We start from the raw sequence: 17,505 nt of genomic DNA, 5'->3' as shown, positions 1-17,505 counted from the left end.
GTGATGCCTCTAAACCCTGCAGAAGGCTCCCAGTTCACTCACAGAACAAACCAAAGACCTAACAGTCAGTAAGATTCCACTGATCAGGCAATGAGCCCTCTCCACCTGTTTATTTCTCTACCCTCATGTCCATCCATTCCACCTGCTTGCTCATTCTGCTCTAGCCTTGCTGTCCTTTTATGTTTTATTTGAACTCACGAGGCATATTTTGACAGTAGAGCCTTTGCACTGGCTGATCCGTCTGCTTGTAACATGTGTTTCCCATTTAACTGCATGGCTAGGCCCCTTAACTCCTTCAATATTTTTCTCACATGGATCACACTATTTAAAATCATAAAACACCTTATCTTATACTTTTGACCCATTCTCCTTATTCTTTTCTATTTTTAAGCACTTATCACCTTCTAACATACTGTATCATTTACAAAGTTACATAGTTATTGTTTAATGTCTGTTGTTTGCCCTCCACCCCAGCAAGGACAAAGATTTTTATCATTTTGTTTAGTACTGCATCCCAAGAGCATAAAACAACACCTAGTACATAGTAGCTACTCAATAAATATCTGTTGAATGAATGGAATAAATGAATGAATGGATATAACAGGCGTATCAACAATTCAAAATTAATTTTAATTAATCTACACTGAAAAATGAACTACTTATATAAATGCTTTGCCAGACAAATATCCCAAATGAATAGGTCCTCCAAAAAGTCATCTTTTTTCAATTAATTCTGGGTTAGGTGCTCCTCCTGTGTACTCTCTATGTAACTATGTTTATTTTTCTTCTGGCCTTTTCACATGTACTGCAAAAAACTATTTGTTTATCTTTTTCCAAGACCAAAACATGAGCTCCTTGAGAGCAGAACCATTCTTATTTGCTTTTCCCTCACTGGCACATAGCTCACATCATGTAACACATAACATAACAGGTACTCAATAAATGTTTTGTGCATGAATAAAACATTTAAAAATATCTACTAAACAGAATTAATAATGAATCACAGAAATTTACCTCTTAGTTGTTTCCTTAGTTTTTCAATTTCTTCTTTTAAGTTTTTGATTTCTAAATCTTTACTTGCTGTTAGTGGACCATCAGCAGTTGAATACTGCAGAGCCTGGACAGTCTGTGTTGACTCTTTAAAAAAAAAAGAATAAAAGAAAGAATGAAAAATATGCTCATACTCTAAATTTTAAAAACTAAGAGCAATATATTTCTTTCTAGAGAAATCCTTATTTAATTGTACTGATCGAAGCATATACCTACTGACAAAAGCATGTAAACACATTAAAATTAAACCACAAAACTCCACTGCATGTTGTTAAAATTATACGTAGGAAACAGTCTACCTTCTAATATGTGAGGTTTTCAGTTTTAAATACTGTTGGTACATTCTGCCAGTGAGTCAACTATTCAGCCCCCTTTCATCCTAGCATAAAATGTCATCATGTGATAACCCAAAAACGTATGTCAGATGATGTATGAAAAACTGAGTCTGGTGTATGAAGAGAGGTTTAGAGATGTTAATATAGAATATGTATAAGTGCTGGCCTTCCAAATTTTATATATGAACATTGAGGTCCACCTATTGATGACTTGGCTCATCAACTTAGTTAAAATAGGGATTATTCATTTAACTTGTGGTTCTAATTAGAAGATGCAAGGTACTAAAGAAACATTAAATCTAGTGAAGCTCATTCCCAGATACCATTAAAAGATGTGGAAAAAAAAGAAATGGTCCTAAAACAGTTACTCTGCTAGCTTACAGAGGGACCCCAAATAGTAAATCTCTACCTCTCCATAATTTTTTGTTAGTACAAATCATTACTGACTGCTTTAGATTACTAATATTATTTATATATTGCTTTACATAACTTATATTACTTATATATTTATATTATTTATATATATATTTAAAACTCCAAGGGACTGTGACCTTCAGAGGATGGAGATTTTCTAATTTATCTTCATCATCTGTACAGAGAACAGTATCATGATATTCATATGCATGGTGGTCAATGAATATTTGTTAATTTGAATTAAAGATGTAAGATATACCATATTGTGCATTCAATCATGATCTTCTATATCCAATAAGTATTTCTTACACATTTTCTTTTTCTTTGGGTTCAAAACACGTTGAAAACTGGTACTTTCTGTATTTATTATTTTTAAAAGAATACCCTTCTTTTTTTTAAAGACATCTAAGTTGGGAGTAGAAAATGGGGAGAATAAAAATATCCACTGGACATTAGTAGTTTTTTTCCTTCTACACCCCACACACTGCAGGGTATGGAGGTGGGATAGGTATCCTTCCTCCTCTTTGCCACCTCTGTCCTCCCTATAAATCTCAGGTCTGCTAAAATGCCCATTACTTGTTTTTTTTTTTAACTTTTTATTTTATATTGGAGTATAGTTCATTAACAACATTGTGTTAGTTTCAGGTGTACAACAAAGTGATTCAGTTATACATATACATGTATCTGTTCTTTTTCAAATTCTTTTCCCACTTAGATTTCTACAGAATATGAGGCACAGCTCCCCGTGTAATACAGTTTGGGACTGATATGTACCCACTGTTATATTTAAAATGGATAACCAACAAGGACCTACCGTATAACCCAATACCTGTTTATTACAGTTATCCACTGACCTTCCTTCCATTACAACTCTTTTTATTATTACTCTTAGTGACTTCAACAACAAAAGAGACGATCTATCCAACTGGCTTCACAGGCACACAAACCCCCTATGCAGACACTGTTGATGCTGTTTACCCAGCAGCTACCCCTCTCTTCCTGCTTGTGCACCAAATTCAGGTATCAGGCTACAGTGTGCTTAGGCAAGGTAGGCTCAGCCAGAAGGAAGACGGTTTCCATCGGTCATGCCAATCTCATTCTCCATTGCTAGGACTGGTTAAGAATTAGGTACATGAACTAGTTAGAATGAATGGTACCTTGAGAGGTCCCATTAAGTGAGACATGTATGAAAGGAAATGAACCTTCCTTTTTTTTTTTTTGGTCTTTGGATGTGTGAAGTCATGAAGTCTGGAACTTTGACAGTAATGTGGAATCATGAGGGAAAAGCCAAGAAAATCACAGAGAAGCTAACCCTGATAAGAGCACGGAAACTGTGTACTTCTGATTTCTTAAGTGAGGTAAGAAATCTGTATTATTTAAGAATTCTATTACTTGCCGCCTAAAACAACCTAGCTGGTAGACGTCTCTCCAGCACAACCACCAAATCTATTGGTCATGCCCTAGATCTGTGGCTCTGACCTTACTTAGAAATGTGCATGTGTGCGGGGGTGGGGAGGTGGGGAATGGAGGTTGGGGTGGGCTCCTAGGAGACCGCTACAGACTTTTACTGTCTGGGGACCAAGTAAGCTCAGTATCTTACAGAAAGTGAAACAGTCTCTCACATCAAAGAATTACCCTGCCCCAAATGCTTGTAGTTCACCTACTGAGAAATGCTACTGTACATGCTGTCATTATTAAAACTATATAGCCTCCAACATCTTGATGTCAAGTAAATACTCTCTATCTCTTATATTTACAGTTTAACTTACTCTAGGGACCCCTTCAGTAATTTTTCATTCCCACCAAGAGTGCCAATCCACTGTTCCTAACACTATTTCCTTTTCTCTTTTCTTCCTTATTTACCCAGGTTAGATTCCTTGGTCCATCATTACTATTGCTTTGCATACACACCTTGGATTTCTTTGCTCTTCTCTCCTCCACTGTACTTAGCCTAGAAGGCCCCAGTCTTACCTAAATCCTACTCTCCTTCTACTCTGTGCTTTCACCTTAATAGCTGAAAGTGACAGAGGAAAGCCCAACCATTCAAAATTCATGTCTAAATAGTTTGGTGATGCCTGATGCCAACTAAAAATTGGCACTTGCCATCTGCCTCTAGCAGCCGCTGACCTTCAACACCCCCTGAAAGGAGATCAGGGTGGAGATCAAGAATGAGGCACTCTGTGCTCTGGGAAACACTGGCAGAGCACGTCTTCAGATAATTTTCAGGACAGATATTTTCAGGACGAAATTTTATGAGCCCAATTCTTGCATCTCCTCACATCTAGAAAAGCACTAAAATCATTAACCATGACATCTGCTCCTCGTGACTAGCAGCCAGCCTCTGCCAAAATGTGTGCTTCACTGCATGTACGCCTCTTCACTAAAATCATATATAATACCTTCCCCCCTACCTCTTCGGAGCAGTTTCTCAGAGCTACCTGAAATGCTGTCTCCCAGGCTATAGTCCTCATTTTACCTCAAATAAAACTTGACTCACAACTCACACATTGTGCATTTTTTTCAATCAACACTGGCAATCCTAAAATATTTCCCTAGTCCATTCACTCTTCTCTCTTCTCTAAACTTACCATTTCACATCTTCTCTTTTTCTTGTCAAAAATCTAATAGAAACAAAACCCCCCAAAATCCCAAAAAACTAACACATTCTCTACCTTCCTTATTCTCAGCTGATGACCCTGCTTTGTATTTGATTTATCATCTGTTTCCTCAAAGTGGAATGTGAGCATTGAGAAGGCAGGTATTTTTTTCTTTTTCTGTTCATTATTATATCCCCAGTCATGTGCAGAACAATTCCTGCCTAACTGGTGCTCAACAAGTAGCTAACAAATAGATGAATCAGCTTAAATGTTAACCTATGCCATTGTATGAAATGAAACAGGTGTTAGTACCAAAAGGCAACGATCTAATATTTTCTGGGTTTGTTTTGGGCAAATGACACCAACTGTATGTAATGACACTCTCTAAGAACAGATTAAAGAATTTAAAACATCAAAAAAACCTGGGACATAGGAACTTCTCATTCAGAATAGGATGGAGTAGGAAGTAACAGGTCATTGCTCTATCACCCCTGTTGCAAAAAGTAAAAATACACTATATAATTTGAAAAAACCTTATTTTTACAAACATCATGTATCTGGGAAAGCAAAGAGAACTAAGTAAAATAAACCAGAGAGGGATGAGCCATTCTGAGGTGAAAAGGCCATGACAGCTGCCTCTTACCTCAGAATCTTATCCAATTCTGTGAGCACATGAATTGAGGGATAGTACGCTGGGAAAAAAAATGACAAATTCTGGAGAATGGGTGGGCTGGTGCAAGAATTTGGAAACTTCAGGATCCCTAAATATGCGGTGGTATCTTCCTCATGGTATATTTGCTGTATCTGGAGACTGCATGGGAAGTTAAGGAGCTTCTAAAAGTCAGACCAAAATCTCCTACAGTATTGAGGTATTTCAGAGACAAAGTCTTGCTTGAGGAAAAGAGCCTATGTCAAACACATGGCCCATCTAGACATTTGCCAAATTTGAAAGTGGCATGGGGTAAGAGTCTGAAGGTCAGAATAAAGCTCTCACAGTTGATAGAGTAAGTCCAAACCAGGTTCCAGCTAGTTTTCCTTCATGACATTTGAAACCAGAAGTAGGCTGAATCTAATTAAAACTGCAATTGTCCTAGTTCAATTCCTGATTGGACCAAAAAAAAAGGGGAAACCCTCTCTGGAGTGAAAATAACATAATAACATCATTCTCTATGTTATTTTTATTATGATATTTGTCATACAATAAAAATTGAGACATTTGGAAAAGCAGGAAGGTGTGATCAATAATCAGAAGAAAAAACAGAAACAGAGACACATGCAGATGGTTCAGGTGTTATAATTAGCCGACAAGACTTTAAAATAGATATTATCAATATATTAAAGAAAACATAGGGGAAAAAGGACAAAACAGTGGGATATTTCAATGCAGAACTGAAAACTATATGAATGAATCAAATGATTATTCCTGAACTAAAAGAGACAATACTTGAAATTAAGACTCATTGAATGGGCTTAACGTCAGAACAGATACAGCAGACGACAAGACAAATGAACCTGAAGGCAAGTGAGTAGAGAATATCCAAATTAAGCACAAAAAAACCTAAGAATGGAAGAAACAGGACTGAACATAAAATGAATGTGGGACACAGTCTGAGATATATGTAATTGGAGTCCCAGAAGAAGAAGAGATAGTGAATGGGGCAAAAGAAATATCTACAGAGATGACGCTTAGAACTTTCCAAAATTGATGAAAGGTATCGATCAAGATTTCAGAAGCTCAGTGAATCCCCAACAGGATTTTACATTAATACAAAGAAAACTACACCCAGGTAGATCATAGCCAAACTGTTTGAAAGTGAAGTTAAGGAGAAATACTTAAAAGCAACCAGAGGCGAGGAAGAAAAGATACATTCAAGAGACCAAGATTAATAGCTGGCTGGCTTCTCAAATATAATGGAAGTCAGAAAACAATGAAATAATATCTATAGAGCATTGAAAGAAAAAACTGCCAAGCTAGAATTCTAACCCAGCAAATATTCTTCAAAACTGAAGGCAAAATAAAGACATCTCAGGCAAACAAAAATGGAGAGATTTAGTTATAACACACACAATCATAAGAAACACTAAAGGAAGTTTTTCAGACTAAACAAAAATGATTCTGGATGGATACATGGATCACTAGAAAGAAATAAAGAACACAAAAAGAGTAAATTTGTGGGTAAATAAAAAGATATTTTAAAAATTAATGAGTAATAAATATTTAAAGCAAGAATAAAATAAATGTATTGAAAGGTTTATAACACAGATAGAGGTAAACTATAAAACAACAACAACATAAAGGACTGTTATAAGGGTCTTATATTGTTTGTGAAGTGGAAAAATAAAAATTATTTAAAAGACATGTAAAGACCTAATGGGAAAAAAGGGCAAGAACCTACACAAGACTGAATATCCAAATGAACAGTAAATATTACTTATTAGAGAAATATAAATTTAAAATCATAGCAAAACTCCACTATACAGATACCAGAATGGCTAAAATTTAAAAAGCTGACAATATCAAGTTCTGATGGGAATACATAGCAAGTGAAACTCATGCATTATTAGTGAAACTATTGATGCAATCACTTTTGAAAACTCTTTGGCAATACTTTCTAAAGCTGAAAATACGCTATCCTATGACCCATAAATCCTACTCCCTAGGTAGATATCCAAGAGAAATAAGTACATATGGCCATCAAGAGAAATATATAACAATATTCACAGAAGCTATGTTTATAATAGTCTAGATCTGGAAATAACTCAAATGTTCAACAACAGCTTAGATGATACGGTCTGAATACCTGTGGTCCCCCACCAAATTCATATGTTGAAATTCTAACCCAAAGATGATGTTATTAGGAGGTGGGGTCTTGGGAGGTGTTTAAGTTACGGTTATAAGGGCGGAGCCCTCATGAATGGGATTAATGCCTTATAAAAGAGAACCCACAGGGATCCCTAGCCCTTTCCACCAGGTGAGGACACAGCAAGAAGGCACTGGCTATGAATCCTCACTTGACCATGTTGGCACTTTGATCTTGGACTTCCAGCCTCCAGAACTGGGAGAAATAAATTTCTGTTGTTTATAAGCCACCCAATCTGTTGTGTTTTTTAAAATAAAAGTCAGGGGCTTCCCTGGTGGCACAGTGGTTGAGAGTCCGCCTGCCGATGCAGGGGACATGGGTTCGCGCCCCAGTCTGGGAAGATCCCACATGCCACGGAGCGGCTAGGCCCGTGAGCCATGGCCGCTGAGCCTGCGTGTCCGGAGCCTGTGCTCCGCAACGGGAGAGGCCACAACAGTGAGAGGCCTGCATACCGCAAAAAAAAAAAAAATTCAGAACAAACTCAGACATTGGATAAATATTTTTAGTATTTTTATACAATGTAACACTAAACAGCAGTTAAAAGAAAAGGAACTATTGATATTTACACATGGAAAACCATGTTATTAAAAAAACATACAAATGAGAACATACTGTATGAAACCATTTATATGAAGTTCAAAGGTAAAATTAATTAATGCTGAAAAAATTTAGGATAGTGTTTACTTCAGAGTTGTAAGCTACAAACTGGGAAAGAGCATGATGGAACCTTATATTATGCTAGAAATGTTCTATATACTGATTGGGGTGCAAGTTACATAAAAGTATACTAATATAAACATTTATGGGGCTTACAATTTAAAGTAGAGTACTTGCACACTTTACCGTATGCATATCACCATTTAAAAATCAAAACTGAGTGACATCAGTATCATGCCCCTATGGGTCATTCTTTTTTCCTCTCCCTTCGATTTACAACTAATTGGACATCCATAACTGAACAAAATTGCTTCTGCACAGCACACCAGGACACCAGAGATACATCCATATGTGTATCCAAAAGTGGGTAGACCGGACCTCAGAGGAGGCTGCAGATCCAAGGTACCGGCAACAGTGACCTCTGTAGCAGAGGAGGTAGAAAGTGAAAGTGATGAGTGAAAGTGCTGGGCTGTGAAGGCTGTGAGGGCTGCAGCTGGAGGGACCCTGTTGCTTTTCAGCAATACTTGGATTTCTGAGGAGAGGGTGGGGGAAGGGTAGGAAGGAAAGAAGGCAAAGAGAAATGAAGGAATGCATTTCCTGCTGTCTGTCCACAGATTTCTGGACTCCTCCACTAAAAAGCCCCAGGTACTAAGCATACACCTCCTACACTCTGCCAACAGCTTTTACCATGCACACCCTCCAGACTTTAGTGGAGGGCCATCTCTGGTAAGAGAAACCCAAAATTTGTGCTATAGCGCCACCTTCTGGAAAACAAAAGAAAGGCTTCTGATTGCCAAGCTGCTGAACTTAGAATCAAAGTAAAGCCTTACCTAAATAAGAAAGGTGTTTGCTACTTCAAATGTGATGGCAGAGGCACAGTTCATGAAACACTATGAAAAATCATGGTAACGCAGTATCCCACAAAACGACAATTCTCTAGGCAACCAACTCAAAGACACAGAATATTGCAATCTAACTGATAAAGAATTCAAAATAGTTGTTATGAAGAAATTCAACAAGCTATAAGAAAACTCAGAGAGGCAAGTCAGTGAACTCGAATAAAATTAATGAACAGAAAGAGCAATTTACCAAAGAGATTGAAATTATAAAAAAAGAACAAAACAAAAATTCTGAAGCTGAAGAATTCAATAAGTCATATGAATAGCGCATTAGAAAGCAATGGAAATAGAACAGATCAGATGGAAGAAAGAATAAGCCATATGGAGGAAAGGAATTTAGAAATGATTCAGGTGGAAGAGGAGAGAGAACTAAGGTTTTTTTTTTTTTTTTTTTAGCGGCACGCGGGCCTCTCTCTGTTGTGTCCTCTCCCATTGCGGAGCACAGGTTCTGGACACGCAGGCTCAGTGGCCATGGCTCACGGGCCCAGCCACTCCACAGCATGTGGGATCTTCCCAGACCGGGGCACGAACCCGTGTCCCCTGCATCGGCAGGTGGACTCTCAACCACTGCGCCACCAGGGAGGCCCTCTTTTTTATTTTTTTAAGTGAAGAAACCCTACAAGAGCTATCAGACTCCATTTAAAAAGCCAAAATAAGAATAATGGGTTTACCAGAAGGAGAAGAGAGGGAGAAAGAGGCAGAGAGTGTATTTACTGAAATAATAGCTGAGAACTTCCCAAACCTGGGGAAAAAACCGGACATACAAATCTATGAAGCCAATAGAACACCTTGCTATCTCAATGCAAAGAAAAGATGTTTTCCAGCACACATTATAATGAAACTGTCAAAAGTAGAGAGGAAACTAACATAACATTGTAAAGCAACTATACTCCAATTTAAAAAAAAAGTCAATGCTAAAGAAATAATTTTAAAGGCAACCAGGGAAAAAAAGAAAGTATCCTACAAAGGAAGCCCCATTAGGCGATAAGCAGATTTCTCAGCATAAAGTCTAAAGGCCAGGAGAGAGTGGAATAACATACTCAAAGTATTGAAAGATAAAAGTTGCCAGCCAAGAATACTCTATCTGGCAAAGTTATTCTTCAGATATGAAGGAGAAATAAAGGCTTTTCCAGATAAATAAAAGCTGAGGGAGTTCACCACCACTAGACCTGTCTTGTAAGAAATGCTGAAAGGAGCTCTTCAAGCTGAAACAAAAAGTTGAAAGTACACAAAACTCTGATTAAGGTGATAAATAGATAGTCAGAATTAGAAAATTGTAACTGTATTTTACAATAGTGTGTTAAACAATTATAGCATAAATGTTAAAGAAAAAGAGCATTAAAAATTACTGTACTACAATTTGGTAGCAAATTCACAGCATAAAAAGTGATAATCTGTGACATCAAAAATCTAAAAGGAGATGTAAAAGAATGAAACCTTTATAGGTGAATGAAGATAAGTTGTTATAGGCAGAAAAAGGACTATTTTATCAATTAGATATTTTATGTAAACCTCATGGTAAAGACAAAGCAAAAATCTAAAGGAGAGACATGAGACATAAAAAAGGGGACAATGAGCAAATCACCATGGAAAATCATCAACTTACAAAGGTAGACAACAAAAAGAAGGAAAAAAAAAAAGAACCAATGGAGATACAAAATAACCTGAAGGCAAAGGACCAATGGCAATACTAAGTCCTTACATACCAATAACCACCCTAAATGTAAATGGATTGAATTCACCAATCAAAAGGCACAGAGTGAATGAAAAAAAAAATCAAGTGCCAACTATATGCTGCCTACAGGAGACTCATTTCAGCTCTAAAGACAAGTAAGCTCAAAGTGAAGGGATGGAAGATGATATTCCAAGCAGAAACCAAAACAAAGTGGGCGTGGCTATACTTATATCAGACAAAATATGCTCAGGCCAAAAACAGTAACAAGAGACAAAGAAGGTCATTATATATAATGATAAAGGGGTCAATAAATCAAGAAGATATAACAATTGTTAATATATATGCTCCAAACACCCGAGCACCGAAATATATTAAGCAAATACCAACAAACCCTAAGAGAGAAATAGACAACAGCAGAATAATAGTAGGGGACATCAATATGCCTCTATCAGCAATGGATAAATTGTACAGCCAGAAAATCAATAAGGAAGTGTTGGAATTTAACCATCTTTAGAACAAATAGATTTAACAGACATATACAGAACATTCCTTCCAGCAGCAGCAGAATACACATTCTGCTCAGGTGCACACAGAACATTCCCCAGGATAGATCATATGACAGGACACAAAACATATCTTTACAAACATAATATTGAGATCATACCAACTATCTTTTCTGGCCACAGTGGTATGAAAGTAGAAATCAGTAAAGAGAGGAAAGTGAGAAGATCTACAAATATGTGGAAGCTAAATAACATACTTCTGAACAACCAATGGGTGAAAGAAGAAATCAAAAGAGAAAAAAATCTCAAATTAAAATGGAAATATGACATATCAAATTTGTGGGATGCAGCAAAAGCAGTTCTGAGAGGAAAGTTTACAGCAATAAAAGCATATATTAAGAAATTAGAAATATCTCAAATAACCTAACCTTACACCTCAAGGAACTATAAAAAGAACAAATTAAGCCCAAAGTTAGCAGAAGGAAGGAAATAACAAAGTTCAGGGCAGAAATGAATGCAACAGGACAAGAAAAACTACAGAAAGGATCAACAAAACTAAGCTGTTTTTTTGAAAAGACAAAAGTGACAAAATACCTAGACTAAGAAACAAAGAGAGAAGACTCAAATAAATAAAATTAGAAATGAAAGGGGAGACATTACAAGTGACGCTGTAGAAATATAGATGCTCATTAGAGACTACTATGGACAACTGTATGCCAAGAAATTACATAACCTAGAAGAAACTAACACATTTCTAGAAACACAACCTATCAAGATTGAATCAGGAGGAATTAGAAAATCTGAACAGACCAATAATGAGTAAAGAGGTTGAGTCAATAATCAGAAAGCTCCCAACAAAGAAAACCCCAGGACCAGATGGCTTCACTGGTGAATTCTACCAATCATTTAAAGAATAATTAACACCAATCCTCCTTAAACTTTTCCAAAATATTGAGGAGAAGGGAATACTTCCAAACTCATTCTATGAGGCCACCATTACCTTGATACCAAAACCAGATAAGGAGACCACAAGAAAACTACAGTTGACCCTTGAACAACACGTTTTTGAACTGCACAGGTCCATTTATACACGACTTTTTTTCAGTGAATGTGTACTACAATACCACATGATCCCCAGTGGTTGAGTCTGCAGATGCAGAACCATGGTTTCAGAGGAATGACTGTAAAGTTATATGCAGATTTTTGACTGCACGGGGCTTGTGCCTCTAACCCTTGTGTTGTTCAAGGGTCAGCATTAACCAATATCCCTGATGAATATAGATGTAAAAATTTTCAGCAAAATATTAGCAAACCAAATTAAAGAACACATTGAAAGGATTATATGGGGCTTCCCTGGTGGCGCAGTGGTTAAGAATCCACCTGCCAATGCAGGGGACACGGGTTGGAGCCCTGGTCTGGGAAGATCTCACATGCCACGGAACAACTAAGCCTGTGTGCCACAACTACTGAGCCTGTGCTCTAGAGCCCGCAAGCCACCACTACTGAGCCCACGTGCCACAGCTACTGAAGCCCACACGCCTAGAGCCCGTGCTCCGCAACAAGAGAAGCCACTGCAATGAGAAGCCCACACACTGCAAACAAGAGTAGCCCCCGCTTGCCGCAACTAGAGAAAGCCCACATGCAGCAACGAAGAACCAACGCAGCCAAATTAATTAATTAATTAATTAATTAATTAAAAAAAGAGTTACAAGTTTCATGATTATAGATACATTCCTTCATTCACTAAAGGAATGTATACATTGTATACAACGTATAAACATTATTGCAACCATTGTATATAAGTAAAATACATTGTATATAACATTTTTTGGAGAAAATAAAGCAGGAAAGTGGGAGGGGGTCGGGGGGTGGGACGAGGTAAGGCAGGGAAATCAGTTAGGAAGCTATTGCAATAATACAGATGAAAACTGAGGAAATATGGCAGGGCATCATATAAAGTGCAGTAGGATAAGAAGGCTTCCATTTTTCTTCGTAATTCTATTTTCCTCTCCCAGAGGTATTTATTCCCACACTTTTATATACATACCTATATATCTGTGGGAAACAAATGCTATTTTGCTGTTTACTGTTAATTGTGTGAGTTTACGTAAATGGCATTATACTGTATTCTGTATAAATTTCTACAACTTGCTTTTTTCCATTTAATAAAAAATTTCTTTTCAAGATAAAACAACCTCTTATAATAAATAGTATCTACACTGTGAGTCCAATACAAAAAGAGAAAATATTATCTTTAAAATATATTTACCTTGAAGCTTTCTACTAAGTTCAAGTTTTTCCTGTTCAAGGCGTTTAATTCTTCTTTCATAAGCTTCAGTTGCTAAGTTGTTATCTAGAGTTCTCTGAACATTAACATCGAGATCCAGTGGAGCGGGACCAGCTGTAACTCTTAAACAGCTCCGATCAGACAGAACACTGAAAAAAAGGGGAAAAAATGTGGGTTTACACTGAAACAATAAGTTTGAACAGAAAAAGATAACCTTTTGAAATTGTTCATTTAAAACATCATTTGAACATCTAGTTATAGTTGGCCATCTGGAGTGATTACAAAACACATTTTTTTGCAAAATCACCAGAAACAACTCTTTAGAAGCATTTTTGAAAATGAAAACTTAAATAGCACAAATTGTCTTGAATTTATTTTAATAAACCACACAAATTATAAGATGAAGTTTGCTGAAGGGTTATTGGCAGCTTAAAACAATGTGACCACCTAAGTGAAACAGTAGTCAAAAGCACCAACCATGGTCCTCTTTGGAATTCAAAAGTGAAATGCCTTCATAAGCTACAAGGATATACTGTTCAACACAAAGAATATAGCCAGTATCTTATAACAGCGATAAATGGAATATAACCTTTAAAAATTGTGAATCACTTTATTGTACATATGTAACTTATATTATATTGTACATAAACTATATACATCAATTTAAAAAACTTTGAAGTGAAATGCTTTAATTCAATACAATTTAATTAAAAACATTTGAAGTGCTGGACATTCAGCAGTGAGCAAAATGCACAACACTTGCCCATGGAGCAAGTTTTATATTCCAGTGGCAGAAACAAAAATAAACAAACAAAATATTCAATACATTAGACAGTGTTATATGCTAAGGAGAAAACATAAAGCAGCAAAGGGGGAAATGAAGTATTAAAGCGGAGTAAATAAAAATGTAGATAAAGTGGTCAGGAAAGTCATTACTCAGAAAGTAAATGAATAAGTCCAGAAGGAATAAGGGGACCTGCCAAGGAAATATGAGAGGAAAGAGCATTCCCGGCAGATGAAATAGAAGTACAAAAGCCCTATCAACTATACTTCAATAAAATAAATTTTAAAAACAAAGAAAAAAGAAGTGCAAAAGCCCCGAGACAAGAGTATGTCTGGCACTTTCACAGGCCAGGAGACCTGTGTGGCTGTGAAGTGAGCAAGGGGAAGAATAGTAGGAAATAGAATCAGAAAGATAAAGTGAGCCAGTCTTGTAGGGCCCTATAAGAACTCTGGAGTTAAGATATGAAGCCACTGGAGCTGGGGGCAGTGAGAACTGGTCCTGAACAGGGGAGTGACATACTCTTGACGTATCTTTTAGCAGGATCACTCAGATAGGTTCAGAGAACTATAAGAAATGATGTTACGAACATCTAAAATAGGTGATTAAGAGAGATTTTAAGTAGAAGTGAGGAGAGAGGCCTCAGCTGAAAATACACATTTAGGAGTCATCAGAAAATAATACCAGAGCACCAGAGTATAAACAAAAAAGATCCAAAGATGAAGTGATAGGACACAGGGAGATTAGGAGGAATGTGGAGAATGAGAAGGGGTGGACAGAAAGGTAAGGAGAAACGAGGCAAGTGCTCTGGAAGCTAACAGGAGAAAGTGTTTTAATGGGAAGGAGCCGGGACAAATGAGATGAGACTAGGCAAATAAGTCAGACTAGGACTGAGAAATGATTGCTAAATTTAGCAACATGGGGGTCAGTGGTGACATGGATAAAAGCAGTTTGCATGAAGTGATGGGAGCACAAACCTGACTGGAGTGGTGCCAAGAAGAAGAACATGAGAAAAATGTACAAAGTACAGACAACAATTTGAAGTAACTCTCCTACAATTAAGAGCAGAAAAATGGTTGGTAGCAGGTAAAGAAAGTTAGATTAACAGTTTTTATATTTTGCTTTAAGATGAGAGAAAAAACTGCATGTTTGTGAGCTGATGGAAATGATCTGTTATGCAAATGACACAGAAAGGGAAAAATTTATGATGCAACAGCAATGCACTAGACTAGGTAAGAGGAGACAGAAGGGATGCGGCTTAGCTAGGGAGATCACACCGTCATCCATAAAAAGAAGACTATATGGGTCTAGCGGTGTGAAGGTGGTAAATGTGGTGATGGGAACTTGGGGAAGTTGTCTGCTGATCGCTTCAACCTCTCTGTGAAAGAGGAAGCGAGATCATCAGGTGAGACTAAGTATGACAGGGGTTTTAGAGGAAAAGTATAAAGTATGAAATAGTTACCTAGGAGAGTGGAAGAGTGAATACACTAGGGTAACACAGCATATTTGCCCGGCAGCAATAAGTGGCACCTGAGGTTGGTAATCATGAACTTAAAGTGAGATCAGTAAGAATGGACAGATATTTTTCTCTAGACACTTTGAACTGCACAGGTATAGGCAGAAAACAGAGCTGTAATAATGAATGTCAACTTAGCAAAACCAGTGTTACAGAATGACAGACAGTCAAGGAATTGAGAGGGCACCCAAGGAGTGACTAGTCATTCTCAATGATATTTAAGGAAAGGTAAGGAGGAAAGAGAAGATATGAGTGGAATGAGGGTCAGTGAAAAGAATGTTAAGATCAATGGGTTGAAAGTTCTGATGCTTGACACCTAGAAAATATTTATTCAATAGCATGGGACTCTTCTAATTCCTGCCCCATTGCTAAGAATTAGATTCTGAGCTATTTGTCCTCCAAAATGAGTTAAAATTCTTATATGTTCTATTCACTTTATAATGTCTAACTTTTTGCAGCAGTAGCTTCACCCTTTTTCTAAAAAATTTTTTACAAGGCTCTCTTATGCATTATACTTTTTAAAACCTCAATTCATTTTTAATTTGATTTAAATCATCCAAATCATGTTAACTTTTCAAACTTACCAGCTACTAGTATATGTAAAACCAACAAATGGCAGATGGTGACCAGAAAATGCAGTATGTGTTGGTGGGGGCATCGTTTCCTAAAGGAGGAAAAAACATCTGGTAAGAAATGAATAACTATAAACTGCAGGCTGGGCTATAAATATTACCTGTCAATAGTAAATAGGTGACTGATCAATTTAGAAACATTGCTAAGTTTGGTACAGACATTTAGTGATAAAAAATTTAGACCATAAATATTGCTATTGTGGAATTCTAATAAAATGAAAAGGAAGATTTAAAGTCTGACGGATATTGAGAGTAGAATCATTATTCACGTATTCCATATTTGCAAATTTGCCTAGTCGCTAAAATTTATTTGTAGTCCAAAATCAATATTCACAAATACTTTTGTAGTCATTTGCAGACACTTGCAGAGCAAAGAAAAATTTGAGTTGCCCTACGCACGTGTTACCAGCTGGAGGTGAACAAGGAGACATCTGCCTTCTTGCTTCAGCTCTCATACTATAAACAAGTGGGGTTTTTTCAATGTCTACATGTGCCACATTTTTCTCATTTTTGTGTTTTTTACAGGTGATTTTGCTATCTAAAATGGCCTCCAAGAGTAGTGCTGAGATGCCATCTATTGTGCCCAAACAAGAAGGCTGTAATGTGCCTAACAAAAAAAATGTGTGTGCTAGACACGCTTCATTCCAGCATGAGTCACAGTGCTGTTGGCCATGAATTTGACATCAATGAATTGACAATATATGTTAAGTAAGGTGTCTTTAAATAGAAACACACATCAAACAAGATATTGTTTGGCTGATGTATTGTACTGATTGGTTGATGAGAACATTGTGACCAGAGGCTCACAGGAACCTGACTGTGTATTTCCCCTAGGAGCAATGGTTCAGGATTCACTAATACAGTATTTGCAGCAACTTTACTGAACATAACTACAGCAAATAGTCAGAATCAACTTTACTGTGTATTTAATTTGGAATGACTCACAATTCCTGTTAACAGTAAATGTAATTCTTGTAATAAAAAAAAAACTGATGAGGAAACTCCATTTAATTCTTTCCTGTGAGGTTCAGTAAGGAAAGTATAAGAGAAGTTCTTATCTGTCTTGAATATGGTACTTACTGAACAGTGAAAAGTAAATTCTTAGTGCAGAATTAAACCCATAAGAAATAAAATAACTGAATAAAAATGAAAGTTCAAAATAAGAAGGCTAAGGACCTACTGTATAGCAGAGGGAACACTTCTCAATACTCTGTAATGACCTACATGGGAGAAGAATCTAAAAAAGAGTGGATATATGTATTTGTATAACTGATTCACTTTGTTATATAGCAGAAACT

The 17,505-nt window shown here is 36.8% G+C and overlaps 1 protein-coding gene across 14 annotated transcripts in view; it reads right to left on the bottom strand.

Moving 5' to 3' along the window:
• The window catches only part of CDC42BPA (CDC42 binding protein kinase alpha), a 317,120-nt gene that overhangs the window by 131,286 nt on the left and 168,329 nt on the right, over positions 1–17,505 (bottom strand). For all 14 annotated transcript variants that reach the window (XM_060091342.1, XM_060091328.1, XM_060091334.1 and 11 more), the window contains exons 9-11: positions 16,160–16,239; positions 13,261–13,427; positions 1,015–1,137 (exon numbers count right to left, since the gene is read on the bottom strand). In XM_060091342.1, the coding sequence (XP_059947325.1) occupies positions 1,015–1,137; positions 13,261–13,427; positions 16,160–16,239 (370 nt within the window). The remainder of the gene's footprint in view (positions 1–1,014; positions 1,138–13,260; positions 13,428–16,159; positions 16,240–17,505) is intronic.

The sequence above is a fragment of the Mesoplodon densirostris genome, chromosome 2 (assembly GCF_025265405.1).
Source record: "Mesoplodon densirostris isolate mMesDen1 chromosome 2, mMesDen1 primary haplotype, whole genome shotgun sequence".
NCBI lineage: Eukaryota > Metazoa > Chordata > Mammalia > Artiodactyla > Ziphiidae > Mesoplodon > Mesoplodon densirostris.
This window is presented reverse-complemented; position numbering and strand designations above follow the sequence as displayed.